Source organism: Lates calcarifer, linkage group LG12 (assembly GCF_001640805.2).
Source record: "Lates calcarifer isolate ASB-BC8 linkage group LG12, TLL_Latcal_v3, whole genome shotgun sequence".
Classification (NCBI taxonomy): Eukaryota; Metazoa; Chordata; class Actinopteri; family Centropomidae; genus Lates; species Lates calcarifer.
The window spans coordinates 12,682,880-12,706,217 of NC_066844.1; the positions used below are offsets into that span (position 1 = coordinate 12,682,880).

At 38.2% G+C, this 23,338-nt stretch overlaps 1 protein-coding gene across 3 annotated transcripts in view; it reads right to left on the reverse strand.

The window, feature by feature from the left end:
• Window positions 1-23,338, reverse strand: part of cntn4 (contactin 4) — a 154,744-nt gene that overhangs the window by 102,139 nt on the left and 29,267 nt on the right. For all 3 annotated transcript variants that reach the window (XR_007814351.1, XM_018699001.2, XM_018699000.2), the window contains exons 3-4: window positions 10,649-10,781; window positions 1,761-1,936 (exon numbers count right to left, since the gene is read on the reverse strand). Coding sequence is in view for 2 of the 3 variants with exons in the window: in XM_018699001.2 (XP_018554517.1) it covers window positions 1,761-1,936; window positions 10,649-10,781 (309 nt within the window). In the remaining variant the exon portion in view is untranslated. The remainder of the gene's footprint in view (window positions 1-1,760; window positions 1,937-10,648; window positions 10,782-23,338) is intronic.

Consider the following 23,338-nt stretch of genomic DNA (forward strand, 5'->3'; position numbering starts at 1 on the left):
AAAAATATTTTCTGCAAAACAGATAGTGCTGATGCTGCATTTTGGAATGTTTGCTCATTTGTCATTCATTTCTTCTTTGCAGTGATGGAAAGTAATATACAACATTATGTTTACTGACTATATCTTGGTTAAACTGATCAAATAGCCTGGCTAGCAGGCCCAATTGGCATATATCTATTAATGTTAAATATCACCACAAAATGGCTATCAAAAGCATTTGCTGATGCATAAATTGGATATGTAAACACTCAAAGTGCAGAATTAGTAGGCACATTGTCATGGTACTTATACTTTAGGTATTTCAAATTTATTTTATACCTCTATAATGTATCTAAGATAATTCATTAAAATTAGTTGGTAGCTATTGTTAGAAGTACATGCAGATTGATATTTTACACAAAAACAAGCAATCCACTCATACAATATGATGCAGTGTTATACATAGACTGAACTACCCAGCATCATAGGAAATAGTTCAAATTAGCTCCATTTGGAGCAAATGCCGGCTAATATGATGCATAATAATATTTTTTTACTTTAAATAGTGAACTACACTTAGCTGTTAATAAGTAAGTAATCTACTTTTGCTTGAAGCTAATAATAATAATTATTAAAATAATAATACTAATAGTGTTTTTGGCATCTTGGGGCAGCAAAACCAGCTTAACTATTCATCATCTTATAAAGTTGGTTTAACAAACATGTTAGTTAATATCTCCCTATTTACACATTCTGCAGACATATGTGGTCAATCAATGAATGAAATGTGAGTTGTTTGGTAGTTTTAATCTGAAAATCAGAGCAGAGTTGTGGGGCATAAAACCAATGTAAAGAGCTGGAAGACCCTGAAAATTAAAAAGCGCAGAATCGGGTGGTAATTCCCTGCTCACTCTGAGCAACACTTTTCAAATTAGAAATCATTTGATGTCAAATTATTTCAAGTGCTATTATGAAGCATTTTTACTTGATTTGAGTATTTTACATTAATAACTGAGTTTGTCTGGCCACTTTTGTCCATCAGCTGTGTTCACAAGTTGTGAACACAGCATGGACATAATACCACCTTTTAAGTTTGTATGATGAACTTGTTAGCAAACAGTTGCTAATTTACGCATGCAGTCATTACAGACCAACATTATCATTCATTTAGAGTCACCTGAACAAGTGTAATATTCACTCTCTTTCAGCTCTGTTTTTGTTCTCTACCAGCTCCTGAAATAAATATCTGGTGGTCTAGTTACTAAATGCTCCACTATGGTAGTGGAGCTAGTTACTAATTCTGTCTGTCTTTTGTTTGGTGCTTAGTAGGCAATGTATAGTGCCTTTTTAGAATTATTTCACTGACAATAGCCAGTGAGAGCAGTGGGAGTGAACCAAAAAGTTGTGGGCCGGATAGCTAAACAGTGAGTTGAAACTCACTATAGAGCTCAGTAAAACTGAGAGGAGCTGCAGATTCCAGTGACTGTTGTCTGTAGTAACCCCTTACACACTGTTTTTGCATTTGTTATTCTGAAAGTAAAACGACACCTCTCCTACCACAGTTATAGCATCATTAGTTGCTGTTCTGTGATTTACCATAAGAAGCCTTGCTCTCACTTCAGTTGGACTTTTTTGTAGGTTTATGTCCATAGAGAAGCAGGGGCCACAATGTTATCCTGGGGTATGACTGGGTGCATCTTTTCCACTGCATCTCTTTTTCAGTAGAAACTAAGAGGCCACAAAAGTTTGTCCAGAGAGAGAGAGAAAAAAATGAGACTCACATGCAAAGGTTAGACTGGCCTCTCGGCTGACGATGGTCCCAAAAGAATTGGCGGCGAGGCACTGATATGTTCCAGCATCTTGGTCTTTGTTCAGATGGCTGATTCTGAGGTTGCCTCCAGAAAGGCTGTAGTGAGATCCAGATTTGTGACTGATTTCTGTGCCATTTAGTTTCCACCTGAAAAAAAAAAATAAATAATGGAGAAAAATTTACATGTAAATTAACAAATTAAACATTGTTCAGTGTGGACTGGGGTGATGGAAGCATTCCAGACTACAAGAAGAAGAATGTGACTTGTACATTTGATTGTTTTTCAACAGGGAAGAAATAAAAGGTGGAGAGGGCCCAGAAATCATGCACTCCAGCTTAGGTAGCGTGCCAAGGACTTTACTCTCTGAGAATAGATAGCATTGCAGGCCATCCATCTTGCCAGACCCCAGTCAAACCGCATGAAAATGCTGCTTAATCATGATGGTACGACAATTAAAACAAATGCCTGCCACCTAGCCTTCACACTTGTGCATTCTAGACCTGTCCACATGATTATCATTGGTGTTAGGGGTGATCAACGAAGGGTATAATTCACTTAAAATGGCAACAGACTCTCCAATCTCTCCACACAGACGCACCTTATTAGGAGAAACACAGGTGGGAGGAATATCAGTCATTTCAGAAAAATGCTTTAAAGCCATAACTTAGTTTCAGCCAGGGCAAGAAAGAGCTCAGACTCTGTTATTTGTTATCAATGATGTATAACCATCAAAGCAATAAAAGGCTCTGCACAGATAAACAAGCATGAAAGGAGCATTTTATACCTTATTGGAAAACAGACAATGCAGATTTGATTAGGGCCCAAGGTGATTTGGCGGTTGATTATTTCTTTGAGGAGAAGTTCTAAATTTCCTTCTGCTTTGATTTTTTGATTTTCACAGAATGATTTCAGGCTCAGCTGGGAAAATAGTGCATTGTTTCATTTGGAAAAGAAAGCAGCTTTGATGTGAAAAAGGGCTTTGCTAAAGCCCTTTTGTACAGTAGACAGAAGTTGTGCAAAGCTGTTTTATGCACTGCTATCTTAACTCCCCTTGTTGTGCCAATTTGGTGCCTTTGAGGCTTAAGAACCTTTTTGAGAAAACGCTGACAGCACTGTTGTGTTATCATTGTTGCATTTCCTTGCTATATTACATCCTTTATAGTATAATGCTCTATAGAATAGATTCATTTACTTATTAGAGTTGAAGAAAATCAACTATGTCACCGCTTTGGTCACTGGAGTTGGTGCAGGATCATCACATAATACACAAGTAGGAGCTGATTACATGAAAAACAGTGTCAGGCTGTGTTGCTTACCCGCCTACCCGTACATTGAAGTGTCTCATAAACAGCAGTATATTTGTGGGTTGGGCATTGCAGCACTCACAAAGTGCCTCTACAGACTTTTTTCTTTTAATAGGCAAAATGTGTAGCACAATGGTCTTTCATGGCCCTTCTCCAGTTCAGTCATAAGTAAGTGCACACTCTCCAGAGCCTTATTACTACACACAATAGAGAAGAGCCCGAGGGGGGGTAGCTGCAGTCTCACAGGACCACAGCAGTGATTCATGTGCAGCTGAAGTGAAACAAACAAAAAATCAACATGAATATTTTACAGCCAAGGAACACCTTCAACCTGAATGAAAAAAGGCAGAATGGACGGGGGTGGGGTTAGTTGGGGGCCAATGTCTTGTCAAACCTCAGTATCAGGCTCAGATAGTGGCTTTTCCTCTCTGAGAAAGGATCCCATCAAATATGAAAGCAGCCTTTTCATAGTGGTAATTGCTCTGAGAAACACTGCATTGTATCCAAATTGAAACGGTTTAATCGAGTGACAGCTTGAAAACCAAATGCTGCAAAGGGTTTTCTCTGACAGTTGTTGATTTGTTTCTTTATCTGTGCCTTTCTAAAACATTAGCCTGGATGGCTAATTGAGTCTGGAAATGTTTTGATGTATCTGAGTGAGTAATCATGTCCAATGCTTAAAAGGACAAAGAATTAACCCAGTTGGAGGAAGATACTGAGAATCCCTAAATGTACCATATTGTGTGTGTGTGTGTGTGTGTGTGTGTGTGTGTGCGGTGTGTGTGTGTGTGTGTGTGTGTGTGTGTGTGTGCGGCTGTTAAACACAGAAGCAGTTAAAGATAATTGCCCACCCAATGCTGCCATTGTTCTTTTGTGACAAATTGAATTCCCTATGACAACTCTTGTTGCTTTAAGCCAATTAGATAACAACTTTAAAGCCACTAAGTGACAGATATTCAAATTTCTGTGAAACTTGAGCACATTCTAACACCAGATAAATTGAGACTAGTGCAGGAACAATGATAGAAAGCAGCATGAATGGAACTTTTAATTCCAAGCTCATGCCAGTGCATATCCCCCTCAACGAGAAGTATGGTGCAACAGATTACATCAAACACATGTAAACTAGATTATTTAATAATTCTATTTACAATGATTTATGCTGGCAAGCAGGCCACAACAGCAGTTCCATTTGTTAGGCACATGCTTTATGCAATCATGTAACAACAGGCCGTGTACACAGTGGCATAATACCACGCCATCTGGCTTGTGAGGCTGCGAATGTTATGCGGTCGTCTCTCTTAAGCCTGGCGCTTTAATATGTTAAAACAAAATACTAGTTTGTGCCACACCTCAGATAGTTAATTTTTTTCCCAGTTTTATTTTAAAAATACAAATAAGGAATGTTTAATGTGCATTAAGTGCTTCACGGAAAAAGTATTAAAAGTATTATAAAATGGATAGATGGGGTGGCTGTGGCTCAGGAGGTAGAGCGGGACGCCCACAAGGTCAGCGGTTTGATCCCCAGCTTCTCCAGTCCGTGCCAAAGTATCCTTGGGCAAGATACTCAACCCCACATTGCCCCTACGTTGTGTGAATGGGTGTGAATGTTAGAGCAAGCGCTGTATGAATGTGTGTGTGAATGGGTGAATGTGACACATGCGTGTGCAAAGCGCATTGAGTGGTCGATACGACTAGAAAAGCACTATGTAAGTACAGTCCATTTACCATTTACCATAGTTCTGGTTCTTGATTCTGATTGGCTGCATTTGGCTGCATTTGAAGATGTTGTAAAATACTGTATGGCTGCATTACATAAGTATTACTGTGGTGTTCATTTATTCATTTAAGCATCCCCCTTAAAGTTCGGTTTAGGCATGGAAACAGATGATTGGTTAGGGTTGGGCTTAAAATAACACAGGGGGGTGCTTTTCATGTTAGGGGTGTTTATTACAACACAACACCAGCGAAAGAAACAAAAAGAGCCTTCAGGGATTTATGTTTGAGTACCTGGAGAACCCACTGTGTCCTGTTGCTTCATTGGAGAAATGTGACTTGACGAGAGGAGAATTGATCACCGAGACAATAGTGGAGGATTTGGTGTCAAAGCAAAAATCAAAAGTGCATATTTGGCAATATTTTGGATTTATACCCAATGCCAAAAGGGAACCTGATAACATTAATGAGTCAATCTACAAACTTTGTCAGATGAAGGTGGCAGCATCTGCAAGTAACAGTTCTAACTGGATATTGAGGCAACACATGTCTATTCTTATAATGTCTGGTGTAATTGGTAACACTAGTGTTAAATTTGAAATCTATCTCCATACTGAGTACTGTCAGAACTATGGTTTTTACAGTTCGGTTATCTATCAATCAAAGTAATGAAATGTAACACAGTGAGCTTTAGAGGTGCTGGTATGCAGATTTTGTTATCTGCAGACAGAGCCAGGCTAGCTGCTCTGCTGTTTAATTAAACCAGGAGGAGAGTGCTGCCACTACTTTACCATCCAACTAGACCCATATTCACTAACACATTTGGATGCATCAGCATGATTTGTACAATATGTAAAAAAAAAATACAGCCTATACTCTATTAGAAAGCTGTTGAATGACAGCTGGGCACACAGGTGCAAAGCCTTTAAAGGATGCTGAACCTTCAACACAAGACTTCAAAATAAAAGTACACAACTAAATGAAAAAAAAAAACAGTCACAGAACAGTTTTAAATTCTCACCAGGGTTCAGATATTATTTTTGAAATGGTATTTTGCAACTGTGATATGTTTTAAGCTGTTTATCTTTCATTTTGTTGTTTTGATCTGAAATACTGGGCATCTTTGTCTAGCTCTAGTTGAATAATATGTATTTTTCACACATTTAAAACTATGAAGCTAGTGTTGCTGAGTTGTGTTGCGTAGCCTTATTTTTAACAGACATATATGACAGTGATTTCAATCTTCTTATCTGACTCTTGGAAGAAATAAGTATATCTCCAAAACGTTGAACCATTCCCTTAAGACAGTTGTACAGAATTATTGGTTTGATACATGTTGGTGTATTTCTATACTGTATCAGTCAATATTTATTAAAGAATTTTTAACCAGCCACCTCAGTGCCTGGAACTGATTTTTTAATACCACAACCTTTCTTTTCTCTCCCCTTTAAAATACAAAAAATATCCCTTCCTCATTTGGATTTAGTGCAGACAGTACTGAACACATACAGTATCTTTCTTCCTGGCATTTAATGTAAACACTGCAGCTCAAACTGTCACCATTTACTGCTGTGTGATGTGCAATTAATAAACTTTGAACATGACTTAACAGTTGCAATACTCAAAATCTTTAGAAGGTGACAGCCATTCTGACAGGACTGCACAACGACCTTGACAGAAAACAGCTGATTAGGTCATCCTCTAATCTGGCTCAAACCCAAGTATTAAATGTACCAATCCTTCCAAATCTTACCCAGCAATTTCAGTGAGCAAACATGATTGATTTTAACTTTTACTTGCCAGAGACACTGCTAGACAACACAACACCCTTTCAGTACACTAATGGTCTATGTGAAGAGCAAATAAAGAAGAAGAAAGGAAAGAATGGAAGAAACAGCTGTTCTTTGAACTCTGCAGGGGATAAAAAGATGTTTGAGCTGGGTACATGCAGAGTTTAATATGCATTCCCAGGCTACAGGTAGACAAGACACATTCCCACTGCAAAATAGAAATCATGTAATACATTCCTATGATCCTGATCAGCTCAGGTTTGATTTGCGTGGGCGAAAAAGTCATTTCTAAAGCTAGAAACAACAGAGCCAAGACTCTCGTTGCTGCATCAGGAGACAAATCCTGGGGCGGTTTTATCAGGGATGAATGGAGGACTGAATCTGAGGACACAATTACAGTACCCAGCCTGATATTACAGGGTACGGACACTGTCTCTGCTTTGTAACTTTGAGGACTACAATGAACTTAAGCGCATTGAGAAGTAAAAGCTCTGAATACATCTGAGACAAAAACAGAGTCAAACTCACTGTCAGTGAGGCAGCTTCAGGCTTTGTCAGATTAGAAAGTTGCTGGTTTCTAGTTTTAGAACAAGAGTGTCATGTAGAGTGTACAGATTAAACTGTCTGGGATCAAAAGAACAATATGTGTACAATTCTTCATCTTGGTTTGTGACTGAGTATGAACCACACAAGAAAGCTGCAAATCCAGAACTCTGTAATTATTTTGTATTCTTACCATAGCGTCAGTAATTACGCTGATAAAGCATTCCTAAAGACTGTGAAGCTTTTTGACAACCTTTTTAGTCATTTCTATTATCATATCAATTAGAACTCTAAGTTTTGTTTTTTTTTTTTGTTGTTGTTTTTGTTGTTTTAAAAAATACCAGTTTGATAAGCCTAAAAGATTAAAATGGATCTTGTTACTTGTGGTGACTTGGGTGGCATAAACAAGGGACTGTAATATTGCAATAGAGCCATGGTGTGAGGTAAACTGGATCCCTGTTTTTTTTTTCTTTTTCATACCTACATTTGTTTACATTTATAGAGCCTGAGAGCGACCTTGTGACTGGTAGGTAGGCAACTGCTCTACTGGTTGCGCCACTGAAAACCACAGGATACTGTGTGGTGCTAAGATCAATTGTAGTTAGGGATGCAATGATACCACTTTTTTTCAAACCGATACGATACCGATACTTGGATCTGAGTACTTGCCGATACTGAGTACCGATACGAGTACTTATTAATGCCATTACACTTTGTACATTTACTTGAAAACGTGTTTTATTTTCATCAGATATTGTTTCATTCTCTGGCTGTAAGAAATTGCTGTGACTAACATTTGAACATTCCATTATATATGGCACTGCCACACATTTTGCTCAAGTAGAAGTACTGTTTAAGTACTGTTATTGACATTTTAGCATTCAACTGCATCTTTTTTTAACAAACAGAATATCTTCAAGGCAGGAGTAGGCTAAGGCGGAATGTCTATTTTCCATTCGACTGCCACAGCGTCAGCCACGCTCCTATGTGCTAAGAGCCCCTCATTAACAGCCAGCTGGAGGGTGTGTGCGACACATGGAAGGCTCGCAAGTCCAGCTTCACTCATGGCTTTGATCATGTTTTTCGCATTATCACGTAGCACATGAACAGAACTTTTAGTGACCCCCCCATGTCTGAAGCATGTCATCAAACACACCTGTGATGACTTGGCTGGTGTGCGAACCCCTAAATTGTTGTGCATGCAGGACAGCTCTTCGCGGAGTAAAATCCTCGTCAATCTGCTGTGCAGTTAAACTGATGAGGGACACCGGGCTAACGCTGCTCATCCAAATATCAGTGGTGAAGCCTGTCTTGCAACAGGCTGCGGATGTGCCTCTTCACAAAGTCGTGTAGCTTTGGCAACACTGTGAGAGTCAGTGATGTGGTGTCGGCTAGGGATCTCATACCTCGGCTCCAGTACGCTGAGAAGATGTCTAAAATCCCCATGTATGGGTCAGAGCCTCTGTTATTTTCACTGCGCACGGGTTGTCTCTTAACATCTTCTCCCTTTTCTCCAGAGTTTGCTGCAAAATTGGTTGTTGCTGTTTGCCATTATTAGCAAACACTTTGAACTCGGCGTTGTGTTGGTTTTTTAGATGTTTTATCAGATTGCTTGTGTTGAATGAAATCGCTTTCACCCCTCTTCTTGACAGCTTTGCAGAGCATAATTTGCAGTCTGCTTTACTTTAGTCACCATCATCTACTTTGAAATACCTCCACACTGCTGACATTGCTCCCCCTAGCTCTCAATTAGCACCTGACCACCCAAGTGAACATCACAGTAAAATGGTATCGGGCTGTGGTATTGGAATACTTTTACGAGAACGAGTACAGGAACAGGGTATCGAGCCGATACCCGATACTGGTATCGGTATTGGTGCATCCCTAATTGTAGTGGTAGTGAAATTGCAAAAACAGTATAAATAGCACAGTTGCAAAAAGCATAAAATGTTCATAATGCCCTCTGTTATAATTATTTTATTATTATTTCTCTGGAGGGTTTTTTGATATTTGTCTCGGTTGGGGCTTGAACATGAGACCTTGGTAGGCATCCGTGTTACCGATCTCGCCACTGAAGAGCACAGAGCAAGACTTGGTAGTAAAAGCAATTGTAGTGATAGTAAAATTACAAAATAGTAAAATTGTTGTAAATAGCAAAATAGCATAAAAGCATAAACAGTTGAACAAAGCTGAATAAGCAAAACAGTAAAAATAGCATAAGCAAAACCATAAAATAGCATAAAAGCATAAACAGTTGAAAAAAGTTGAATAAGCAAAACAGTAAAAAGCTTCAAAAGTGAAACATTTTCATAGCAGAATAGTTTCTACAGGCAGAAAGTGCAGTGAAATTTCAGAAGAATAAGAATAAAGAAGATTTGAAGAACAATAGTAATAGTAATTATGGTGAGCCAAGGTCTACTATGCTGTATAGTGTACTTCTATATAATTTCTCAGCAAACATATAGATGTTTATCCTCAATAGACGTACAAGAAATCAACCACTGAACAGAGTTGAAGGATAAGTTTTTTGTCACCAAATACCATGAGAAGATCAAAACTGTGTGTTAGTCCATCACTCAGTCCATTCTGTCTTCCCTGCTCTGTCTGTTGTCTGACTCTTAGCCTCAAGTAAAGATGTAAAGCTTTAGAACCTGCTCCTGAAGTATTATTTTTGTAATGGATATTTATGTTTAAAATATTCTAAAACATCTCCTTTAATAGCTGGGCACTGTAATTTTCAGTAAATGTATTTTTTGACACTTTTCAGCAGCGCATTAATACACATTTAGTGCACTCCTGAGTATTTTCAGCAGCAACAGTGAATATGGGATTGACTAGAAATATACTACAGTGCCCATGTTAATCATAATGAATAGATACATTACCCAGTGCAACAGTGTGACTCACTGATGTATGTTTAATAGTTTTGAGACAATACTGGAGGTTTGTGGCACAGAGGAATAATAAGAGATACATCAGGCTTTGCATACACAGAAAACACTTACCATTTGTTTCAATTCATTGTTGGTTTTGATATGTTCATGCGACTTGTTGTCAATAAGAATAATACACAACATTTATAATATATATTACAATATTATGATACAGTTCAGACATTGTGCTGATTTCAGCAGTATGCAAAGTATGGTAACTGTATTTTCTTGTTTAATTGAGTGATGCAAGTTTTTAACATGTCACTTGTGCTATCGGTTAATAGGTGCAGATGAGTCTCACCCTCCCACAGTAGCCTGATATAAAACCTCCCTTATTGGTTGAGTTGGAAAATTTGGAGAGTGCTACATTAAAGGATTTGTGGGTACCAAAGTTTCAAACAGTTCTCTCTTATTGGCATTCACAGTTGCCAACATGTGAAGAGACACTGTTAAGGACAAGATGGAGACATTTGCCAGTGATGTCTAAAATTGAAGGATGTTGACATTGTCAGCTGTATAAAAGCAAGCAACATCACTGGAGAAGAACAATGTGCAGAGGGGGACAGACTCACCGGTAGATGGGAGGTGGGCTTCCTTGGGCTTCACAACTGAACACCACCTCCCTGTTCCTCTCCAGGGTTTCCACAGGGTACACGATGCTGCCGGGCTGCTTGGTGAAAGCAAGACTCTGCAGGACACTGCTCTCTGTGGGATGACAAGCAAAGACAACACAGCTGAGTATAAACTTAGGCACCGGCCTGTTTGTAAAACAGCCAATTAGTCAGTGGCAGAAATAGGTTGATGCTGCTTTAAGTGTTTCAAAGGGCAAAACCACAAGCAGACAAAACATATCAGTTTGAACAGCCTGTCACAGCACCACAGCCCAGAGAAGAATGATTTGAAGTGAGAACGTGTCTTCACCAGTTATTTAGGTGGTAACAGGATACAGGGCCTGATTTATGTTGAACAATTGTGTGGACAAATGCCTTCATTTACTTCGACTTTGACCTGCTTTTATTGTTCATTTATTTATTTATTTGCCCAGCTATAGTAGGATTATGTGTCCATGCAGAGGTGTATTAAGTTGGTTTCATGTGGTTAGAGCTCTTTGGTGTAAATGACACAACAGAAGTCTCAGTTACTCTATTAATGCAGCCAACAACACAGTGTGCTTCTTGTGCATGGGCTCAGTGAAACTTAGTAACAGTAGAAGTAACAGTTCACCTTAATTTCTTTGTCATACTGTAAATTGTTGTTATTCTTGTCAAAAAAAGTTGTAGAAACTGGAATAAGTCACTTCTATCTGATATCAGTCAGCTTTTTTATGTGAGTGAAACTTGTTTTTTGTATTGACAGTTTTACCCAACTGAGAGGAAACATATCTCTTGGATTTTCTGTAACAAATCTAAAGTCTAAAATAAAAAAAGAAGATGAAGAAGAGGACAGAGGAACAAGAACAAGAAGGGTAACAACAAGAAGAAATATAAACCAAAAGAAAAAAATCTTTAAAAAGCATGTTCTTAAGAAGTTTGAACCCATTCCTGCTGAAAAATATCAAAATGAGCAGCAGTGTTGATGGCTCAGTATTTAAAGGAGTTTCTAAGAAAAGTAAGCCAAAAATGTTTTTTCTCCTTTTTTATACCCAAACAAAAACATAATACATAGTTAAACAATGGGGAAATGTCAGAACATATGGACATTGAGTCAGAACAGCACCAGTTGCAAGGTAAATTATGGTTGTATGTTGTGGCACGAAGAGGAAGATTAATAAGTCATGACAAAGAAACAAGAGAAAAAAAAAGAACCTAAGAATCTGATCTGAAAAATTTAAAAAGAAAACGAAAATAAATGTCAAAGTTGTGATTGGAGGTGGTTATGGTGCTGTTTGCAAAACAAGCCCCAACCACAGAGGTGGGTGGAACACCAGAGGGTCCAGGGCAGAAATATAATCATAATGCACATATGGTAATTATTGTTGCTATTATCTATAGCATTATTATGATCACCAGAAGGACCTGGGCATTTAAGGAAGTTGCTGCAATAGACTGTGGGAGGGAGGTGGTCCACGGCTAAACTTCCCAGCTTGGACTACCCCAAGATTGTGTAGGAGGAAACTAGTCCAGTGTTGGTTGTTGTTTTCTTTTTCTTTTCCTTTTTTTAATACTCAAATAATCTTGATATAATCATTTCCAATTACATTCATGTACAGTGATTAACAGTACAATGGGAAGAACAGCAGGAGTTTGTTGGGTGTGAAAAAAACCCATTAAGTTCAGGAAAGATTTAAAGGAGTCTTGTCTTTTTCATTAGCACATATTGACCAAAACCATCTTGATTGCTTACAGTGATTGCTGCTCTCTGTGAATGAATGAGTGTAAATACAGTAGATAACCTACACATAATCTGACACATACATGAATAATCTATTATTCAGTGATGAGACAAGGTGAAAAAGAGGTTACCTGAACATAACTCCAGTTATATAAATATGTGCATCATTGTTCTGTATCATGGGTGTGACAGAATGTAAAGGATAACTCTGGTATTTTTTAACTTGGGCCTTATTTGGCCCAACATGTTATTAACATGTTTTTGCTTGTAAATGACTGATGGGGATAACAATCTTTGCAATCAGTGCAGTATTAAGCAGAAATAGTATACATAGCCACCACGAACAGATGCTGCAGTGTAATGCGTCCACATCAAAATAATTATTTTTGATCCTAGTCAGATCCTGTCTGACAACATTATGGATAGGATTCCTGCAGATATATACCTTTTTATTAAGGAGTATGATTCTTTAGGTTTAACCTAGAACATTGCAATACATCAGTGGTCCCCAACCACCGGGCCACGGACAGGTACTGGGTCGTGGATCATTTGGTGCCGGGCTGCTCAGAAAGAATAAATAATGTATATTATTTGATCTTATTGACTATTGTAGGGCCCTGAAACAACATAAAAGCCCCAAGACTGTCAAGAAAAACGAAGCTGCATTTAGTGGGAAATACCAGGAATCCTACTTAAAATACAGCTTTATCGCGATATCGGGCCAGGTGATTTGTATGCAGAATCTATATTCCAGTAATATAGTATATATATACATATATATATGATGTCTATTAATGATTTAAAAATTTCTTCCACCACTGAAAGTGACACAACACAAACAAACTAAAAGATTGAGGTAGCAGTATTCCAGAAACTATGCTTGGTAAAATAATTGTTTTTGTCAATGGAGTCCAGGAGCAAAGTCTAAGAGTGAAATATAGCAACTTTTTGTCCCACCTTATAATTAACGCCAGTCAGATATATGAATGGAGACACCTTCCCAGATTATAAAATTATAACCCACCAATATTAAGAATGACCTGTGACACAGAATGACCATGTAAAAGGATTATTGGAAAGAGAAGAAAGTAATACACAGTGCATGTTTCAGCAATTATAGTAAAATGGGAGAATCAGGGATTATTTAGTGACATGAGGAACAGATTAGTCCTTAAGATGAGAAGTGACTACTGTTCTAACTATACTTGTGGATAATGAGCTCTAGAGTTTTCATACAGGCTGTGGCTTACAGCTGAATCATGGTCTAAAAGTATGGGAGTTGAAGCCAGATGATGACATTAATATATTATCAGGAAGTCTTTTTTTGCCCTTCCCACTTCCTTATTGAGTTTCCATGCTTGTCCAAGTGGTGCAGAATTGGCTCCATGAAGCTTTTCTTGACCAGGAAGTTGAGCCTGAGCACTGAGAGGTGGGGTGAGGACTTCAGATTGTATTTGACAGCTGTTAATATTACATTTAAACTAAGCAAGGTGGAGACAGAACAAATGCTACTTTGAATGCTGCTGGGTGCCCTGTCAAATACAGCACTATGTCCAGATGTTAGAATTTACTGTGATTCTTCTCTCTAAAATGTAATTTCTCTGCGAAAACAGGTAGATTAAGTTCCCTTAAATCCCGCTGAAGATGTCACAACTGTAAAACAAACAATTTTTAAAAAAATCATTGTTCAACAGGGTTTATATTTTAAAAGTTAGAGCCTTACATCGATATTGAAATTTGTGCTGATATCTGGTAACCAAATTTCCATTGTGGCAAATATTTGCATGAGTCTAGTTTTTTATTTTTATTTTATTTTATTAATTTAAGTGTTAACTTTAATTCAGATGTTTTAATTAATTAAATAACATATCTATTATTATGACTTTTTAAAACAATGTTTCATTACTATTTGGTAATACCTTTGACTGTAGGAAAGATCCAACATTTATTTTAGCAGGACATGTTTGAAAGACTCATCTACTCTTGCATTTTTACTGGAGTGACAATCTTAGTTTATTGGTACACTTTACACTTTGGGCTACAGAACAGCTCTACAAGTACAACTGCCCACGTGTCTTTGAATTAAGTATAGCCACTCGTAGCCTCAAGATGATAGCTTCTAATGATTTAGTTGACCCTGTGACCCTTCATATAGCACCGCTGTCAGGTCAACATTTCTTATTGACAAACCCTTTGGTCCTTGACAAGCTCTCTCCACATCTAATCATAGGATTCCTGTGAAATTTGCAGTTGATATTTAAGTCCCCCTGAGGAGGGGACCTCACATTTTGATCCGCTGACCTTTTCTTTATCACCTTCATCAGACTAGAACTTCAACCTGCACACACTCATGAAACAAGACATTGGTATTGAAAAAGTGATTGAAATAAAAAAAACAACAACTGAGAATTCACATTGTGCATGCGCATGTCTTAAATCTGTTTATTACTAATGCCCAGCAGTGGTACATACAGCCTCCACTGTGCAACTGCAACCATTTATTTTGTCTTCAACTAACTTTTAAACAACAGCAATCTTCAGCATTGTGTTATGAAAGTAGTGGCAGATCTATGCATAGCTGTACAGACTGACATGCACAGGGTAATGCATAATTCAAAGAGCTGCTCAATAGGCAACCTAATTCAAGAAAATGTCTCCCTGCACAGCTCACATTTTTACAGCATCAGAGTGTGTTTCCAATCCCAGAGTAGCATTCAAACCTCATGCTAATTTTAGTGTGGGGGTAAACCATTCTTTTCTTATGCAAAACTGAACACAGCATTTAAATATATCACCTCTGACAAACATGTAATCTGCATAAGTCTGGAGAGTGATATTGTAAAAAAAAAAAAAAGTTTGCAATGCATATTTTAAACAGATCTCACAGATGTATGTTGTAAACTGTGACTAGAGCTCTGTGTGGTGAAAGCAGAACGCTGTTTAGTTTTGCTCAGAAATGCCTTTTAGCCATTTACCAACATCCCTCCAAAAGAGGATTTAAAACAATACATCAACATGCCTGCTCATCTTTTCCCTTCTAATTACTTCTGGCATGAGTTAGTTGTTTCCCGATCATCCAGAAGTAATTATTCAGGTCGTTCAAGGACACAGCAACAAGTCTTATCAGGCAAACAACTTCAGTATTTTGGTTACAAACAGTGTATCTGCTGTAACCTCATAAACTCTTGGGCAAAATAAATTGACTGTGTATTCCTTGCCAACAGGCAACGCTGCATCAAGTGTAGCAGAAGATAATACTGACTGTCCCTCAACAGCCAGCACGGTCACATGGAGCCATTTTTTGACTACAAATATAATGCGAGTCAAGGGTTTTCAAGCAGCAATGCACTTCACAAACCCTGTTGTGTATGCACCATCAGCTAGAATTACAAGAACAATTTAAACCTTATACAAAGGGTAGAGAGTGGCAGAGAATATTGCACATTTATAATTTTTTCCAGTATTATCTAAAGTCATTCACGAAAACATAAAAGAGGTAGCCCCAGTTCTACCTCTGAGGCATAAAATGAATAAATAAAAAGAAAAGAAATGCAGCTGTGAAAAAGAAGATAATTTTCCCAACAGCTACAATGTCCCCATTAATCCACACCTGTCAAAATAAAAAACACAATGCTTTGCATCAGTTAATAAAGTGACAGAAACACCACATCACTCAATTTTATATTCAGTGAAGATTAATATCTTTATCACACATACATCATCAGAGCTATTTTCGGTGGGACAGCTGTGAAAATATCTGTGAAATCATCTGAACAGATATGGCGTAACTGTTATTGTGCTATTGTGGTTAGGTGCCAAATCAAAAAAATCGTGCTAAGTAAACATTAGCAAATGCAGTATATATCTTTTTACACATGCAGTTTTCCACTATGATCTGTCTTAATCCAGTCTTCCTATAAACATTTTGCTCACTTTTGCTCTTGTTGTTGGCATGCCATTCCTCATCACAGCAATTTGTGTTGGTTGTATACACTGTGGGGGTATAATGCAAACCCACTATCTGCATCTCTTAAGTTCATAAAAATGTGTCGTCAGATTTTCAGAAATGGGTGTGGCCTATAATGAAAGTCAACAGAAATCTTCTAAACTGCCTAATTATCCATGTTAAATTGTTTTCTACCTACAAATGTATACAATAACATAGTACTGGAACTATCTGCCTAAATTTATTGAATCATACAGTAGCATGGAAGGATTTAACAATGTAAAAAATGCTGGAGCCTATGGCATGATTTTTCTTTGAAAAGCTGAAAGTTGTGTTCATAATGGAGAGAGTACCAGATGAATGGGAAGTTGGTCTGAAGTTGTGTCCAAGTTTATGAAGCTATTGACAAGAGGTTACATTGAGTCATACTGCATTATTAACCCTGGAGAAAGAAGCTTGTGACTACAATGGGAGGATGTCCAGATGAAAATAAAGTTGCTTTGGAGGTCTATGAACAAAAAAAAAAAAAAAAATGTTGAAAAAATTCTGCAAAGCTCCCTTTCACCATTGTGCATGGTTCCATTTTGTTATGGTTCCATACTACAGGTTTTCAGCTACTGTCTGTAAGACTGTCCAAAGAAAAAAAACAGCAGCATCATTTCAGCAAGTGCCCTGAAATGACCTGTTTACATTCAAGTGACCACTAACCAAAAAGCACAGCTAACCTTAACAAAGTAGTGATTTGTCTCTAAACATAACCAAATTACTGTACACAAAAATAATTAATGTGTTTCAACTTAAAAACTTCAATCGCTGCCTTGAACATGAAAAAGTTAAGTTCAGCAAGTTGTTTAACTACTGATCATTTGTTGTTTAAACTTGATACCAAAAAACACAACTATGTTACATTATCTACTACTAAGAACTACTAAGAAAACTTGTTTTATCTTGTCAAACAAACATACAGTGACACACTATTACAACTCACAATTTCAAGTTAAAATAACTTCAACCACTTAAACCATGTTTCTTTGGATATTATCAGCTCCTGTCCACACTGTACAGATAACAGTCACCTGAATTAGTTTATTACTTTAATTAGTGAAGAAAAACTCTGAGTCACTGCTGAGTAATAACCTCAATATGAAGTTATAAGTGACACCTTTATTCATTGGAGAGCTTGCCACTACTGTTAAGAGCTTTGATTTCAGTTCTTTGTGAAAAGAATCTGCTGGAAATTTTGCTCTCAACCAGTTCAGATAAGGCTGTTTAGCATGTCCTGATGCATGTCTGAACAACAGAAATAGGTCACCTTTAAAATCCTAACCCTATGTTTCTCAAACATTCAGGTACTGTTACCAGGTCTCCCAGTGGGCCTCCATACACCTGCAACGGGCTGTTCCTCTTCTCACTGTTACAACCCGATTCATCTAAATGCAACTCTGTGGGAGAAACATGTCAGCCCAAAGCACCAGGTTACTGCCACAGGGAATACCCGCAGCACTCTGGAAATTGGCTGTTGCCTACATTATGGTGATACTAAAAGATTTTTAAATTTTTAAATGGGATGAATAATATGTACAGATGTAGGAAAAGTCTTTCATCTTTTCAGTCCTCACTTTCTCCTGTGCCAGTCTGAGAATATTTTCTCTCACCTGAATGTATTATAGACTTCTATATTTATTTTGGTAAACATTTTTGAGTTGATTCATCCTAAAATCACAGGCCTTTTCATACTGTAAGTTTTTACATTCTGTAAATATTTCAACATCAGATCAGGTCTCATTACATCTCTGCTTGGACCAAGGTTAATTAAATGTTTCCAAAAGGTATGCTCATATAATCACAGCTATCATTTGCTTAGGTTTAAAAAAAAAACCAAAACTCTAAAAGAAGCGACCCAAAGTCCTCACTGCTCTGCTCTGAACCTGAATGACTTTAACTGTCCCAAAAATCCTCCCAGATATTAAGATAATAACTGAAGACTCATTACAGCTGTTTTATTTGCAAGGATATGTATTCATGCAGTGCCATTGAAAATAATAAATTTAGATCATTGAGATCTGAAGTACCTAACTTTTTGTTCTAAAGGTGTTTTTGTGGAAAATCAACAAAACAGCAAACCCTTGTGACTACTGACATATAAGGAACAAAGAAAGACATCTCAAGCAAAACACATATGTCTCATTTATAAAGATTTTACAGTTAAAATTCAGAGGTACAATGATAATATTTGACACAACATTCAGCTAGTGCTTTAATTCCTGTAAAGGAAATTATAAAATTCCACTGTGGACATTAATTGGTTAACAGTCAGCAGCATTTCAGTGTAAAATTCCTCCATGAGGACAGTCCAAAAAATTCCCTATATTGCATGGCTACCAGTGACTATTATCATATAGAGTGTGGACAGAACATTTTTAATTGCTTTGAAATACAAATACAGTGAATATCTAAATTAATTATGTTAAAAAAAATTAGAACAAGGGCAGCACGGTGGTGTAATGTTTAGTGCTGTTGTCTCACAGCAAGAAGGTTCCAGGTTTGAGCCCTGGTTTGCACAGGGCTCTTCTGTGTGGAGTTTGCATGTTCTCCCTATGCCTGCATTCCTTCTGGGTACTCTGGCTTCCTCCCACAGGCCAAAGACATGCAGGTTAACTGGTGATTCTAAATTGCCCGTAGGTGTGAATGTGAGTGTCAATGGTTGTTTGTCTATATGTGTTGGTCACAACACAACACAACCCCTCCAAGATTTTTTTTGCTACCAACCCAAAAAAAAAGTCTGTGAAATTTTATTCAGTTAAACTATCAGTTTTATTTCCTCAAATATACTTTTCCATTTTCATTTTCACTTCAAAACACCATATATAATCTGTGCAAGTACAGAATATGAAGCCAAGGACATGACCTTCCTGTCATCAGTGGTAGCTATGGCCCCGACAACAATCCCCTGGCGGAAAATATGTAAAACTTTGATGATTAGCTTTTAACACTGTGCAACAATAATTATTTTCTACTATGATTACACTATTGTACTGAATGGACAGTGTTTTCTTTTTTTCAGACTTGGTCTTGACATAGGCTTGGATCTGCTTGGGCTTGTCTCAAACTTGACTTAAGAGGTCTTGACTATAGCCCTAGCATCATGCACCCAAAAGTACTTGGAGTGTGAACAGAAAGAAATGACACAACCCCAAGAACAGTTGAAATTAAATTGTATAATTAGAGTTTGATTTACATGCTTATCAGCTGTGAACACATTATAAACAGAGTACAATAACTGAGGGGAAATGAATATGGAAAATATATTATCAGAAAAGTGTTTGTGAAACAACACATCTTTATACTGAAGTCAGTTGCTGCAACAACTAATCAAACAGGGAAACGAAACTCCAGACAGTGTAAGGGAACGTGATTTCATTTTCCTATGCACCTTTTTGCAAGATGTGCATTAGTTTAATATATTTGAAAGGAACTTACAAAAGAATACACCTCTTTATAACACTATTATGTTGTCTGATTAAAATGCATCATTCTGACCACGATCCTCTGCAAAGGAATCTGTGGCATAAACACCCCATCCCCACCACACACCCCCACCCAACACTCACAGAGCCCCACTCTTACTCGCTGCCACAGCCTTATGTGTACTGGTTCTCTGAAACTAATCCACTGAGGGCTGGCAGGTTTTAATGTCATCCAACAGTGGCACAATCAAACAGCTATTCAGATGGTATCAGCAGCGCTCTTCTAAGAGCTGTAAGGGAGATATTTTTGGACAGACTATGCTCTTTTCACTTAAGCTGGCCATAAACTAGAAGATTAACAGACTGAAAACGATACTGATTTGGCTGTCCTGAACTGTCTTCATGCTCCAGCTATGACCTGTTTGGAAAGGTCTTGCCTCAGTTGGAGCCATTATAGAGCACCCACAGAGATGAGACACAACTATTCTGGGGAAGGAAAGAAAATTTCAGGACATCCATGTTAAAATTCATCATGTGTGAAATGTGAAATAGCTGGTTGGATGTGTTTTCATTGTTCGCTATGGTTAGGTTAGCAAGAATGGAACAGAATAAGTGCCCCAAAAACTGGTCAGTGGGTTTGAATAGAAACATTGTTATGTTTGGCAGCTGTGGACCAAGTGGTTTGACCTGAGAATAAAGCAAATATTGATTTTATTATTATTTGACCTTTTTTAAAATCTTCAGAAATATGTATTTAGCATTACACAGACAAGATGAATGCACTATGTTATTCCTGCAGCAGAATGAAATATAAATATAAAAGAAACTCCTGACTCATGGTTTCCTGTATAATCCCTGGAAGTACTGTTTGTGCTTTGGAACATAACACACTACAAAATGACTGCTTCCAAACAGCTTTTTGTTTGTTTTGCCCACCACTAGTGCTCTTCTGCCAACACTATTAGGCATGCTGTAAATGTATTGTGCATGGTTAGTGAACAGAATGGCACTCTAATGTGGCCATTTTAAAACCGTATACTGCAAAGTCTGCAGTGCAAACACTGAGACAATCAACATTATAGGTAAACACTCTGCACCAACATATGGTACATGAAAAGGTTTGCTGAGATGGAAATAAATCCTATTTTCTTATTCAGTCTCCCTCTAATTGCAGTGCAGTTGAACAGTATGTTTTTTCCACTCAGACAGACATGTGGTCCTCACTGGGGTGACTGAATTCCCCAGTGAAGTGACAAATGAGTATACAAGCCTTAGCCTGTATGATGTAACACCTGCAGAGCATCCACGCAGCAACGCTAGGCATGAAACAACAAAGGAGAGACCTCATCTCCACAACAAGTCCTGAACATTAAACAGCAAAATATGCTGTTTGTGCCCCACTTGCAAGAACAATATCTTTTGACTTTGCTTTCTCACCATTTTAAAACTGTGAATAACAGTTTTCTGATCTGGCACAGCTACGATTAAGGTTTGTTTTGTTTTTTTTTAGATTGAAAAAACAATGGCAGAATACACATATTTGCTTTCTTGCTCACAGTTAGATGAGTTAGAAACATCTGTACGCCAGATATGAACCAAGAGCCAGTGGCCTGTTAGCTTAGCTTAGCAAAAAGACGGAAAAAACCCTGGCTCTGTCCAAGGGTGGCAAAATCTGTAAAATGTAAAAACAAAGTGCAAAGTGAACTTTACTGGTGCTGGCAGGCTGATTAAAAAAATAAACAGGCTGTTACACCCTGCCCTCAAACTAACTGTCTTACTGGGCCAAAATCTACCAGGCATTGATGATGTTCACAGAAAATAGAGTGTGTCTTCTTTTCTGTAGTGGGATCATTATTGATACTGAAGCATCGTAACTCTAGTTTTATGGTTGCAGGCAGTGTCCTTTAATGAGTTACCCTGCCTATAGAGTCTCATTAGAGGTCATAGCCTGCACGAAACAGAAGTATGTGTTCAATCAGATAGCAGCTTGTGGCCCATCTGATAATCAGACAATTAGGAGAACTTTAAATTGGCTTGCATAATGCACTGTAACAGTTATACACATACACTGATTTCACAGATATGGCCTCTATCATGGTGGGATCCTGAGATATAATAAACACTGACATGATTGTAATGAAAGAACATTTTAATTAAACTTAACATCTTTAGCATTATGATTAACATGAAGCCTATGCACTGTTGAAACAGGTACGGTACGTGCGGCCATTAGGATGTGGGTGGCAAACCCCTCCAGCTCACCCTTTTCTTTCCTGTCCCACTCAGTCTGTGCCAGGAACATCTCATCAGTGTTCTTTTCCAGCCACTCAATTAGCATTGCTGTCTTGTTAAAAAAAACTTACAAGCTGTCGGAAAACTAGAAGAATGGTGTGGGATGTACAGTCTCAGTTGCTCTGCACCCTCAAAGTGACAGTCACATAAATCATTCATTTTTTTGGGTTGCATGAGAGTGAGGCGGTGTCACTAAATTAGCTTTGAAATGGCAACCCCATCCACACTTCTTGTGCCTACAGACAATAGCAAGGTGATCTTGACTGATTTTACTCCAAAAGGCCATGAATAAAACATGTATTGATATGCATATCAAAAGGCAAGAGTTGACAAAGCAAAACAAAGCCAAACAAAGATGTAGGGGCAGTGAAGAGAGGAGAGGAGAGAGCTTTTTCTTGAACCTGCTTTGAATCCCTAGCACCGCCAATTAGCAGGGGCTTGGCTCAGAGGCCATCTGGGGATGCCCCCCTCCTTCATCTTGACATAATTGCTCCTCCTGAGGAAGGGCAGGTGAGTCCACCTAGAGACGCAGGCCTGTTCCAGGTTAGCTAGACACGCTCTTCAATTTCATGGGCTACAGCTGAGCTCTTACTAATTCAGTCATCAAGCTGATCTCAACCCTAATGAAGGCTTTAATAAGTCAGAGAACAGTGTTTAAAATGATAAAAAGCTTAGCGAGTCAAATGGTTTAAACTGTGGAGTTCTGAGGTCACATTACAAGGTACAAATTTGCAGAAATGTGACCAGTTTTCATTGAGATGCAGTTGCCTCCTTAAACAGCACGGTGGATTAGATGACCAAACTCACCTCACAGAGTAATCTACTCCTAATCAGTACATAATGAAGTGGGGACAGCTGGGCCAGTTTGGAGGTGTGCATGGACACAGACTCGGGGGCAAAGGGCCATGGAGTCTGCCTAGCAGCAGGGCTCAGCTGGCCTGGCACCGGCAGGCTCACCACAGGCTGCTCACTCAGTGGAATGACAGAGGTCAGTGTTCATCCTGTCACTGTAAAATGGCCTGAAGAGATCAGGGCAGCACTTCTAGAAGAGACCTTGACATATAAGGCCATCTAACATGCACATCAACCTAAGGAATGCCCTTCATGGGCAATGGGCATGATTATGGACACACAGGAGTGCATCATTCTGGATGGCAGTTATTGCCACATCCAGGAGCACTGCTGCAGTGACAGATGCTGCACGTCCTTTGGTTAGTCAACAAACT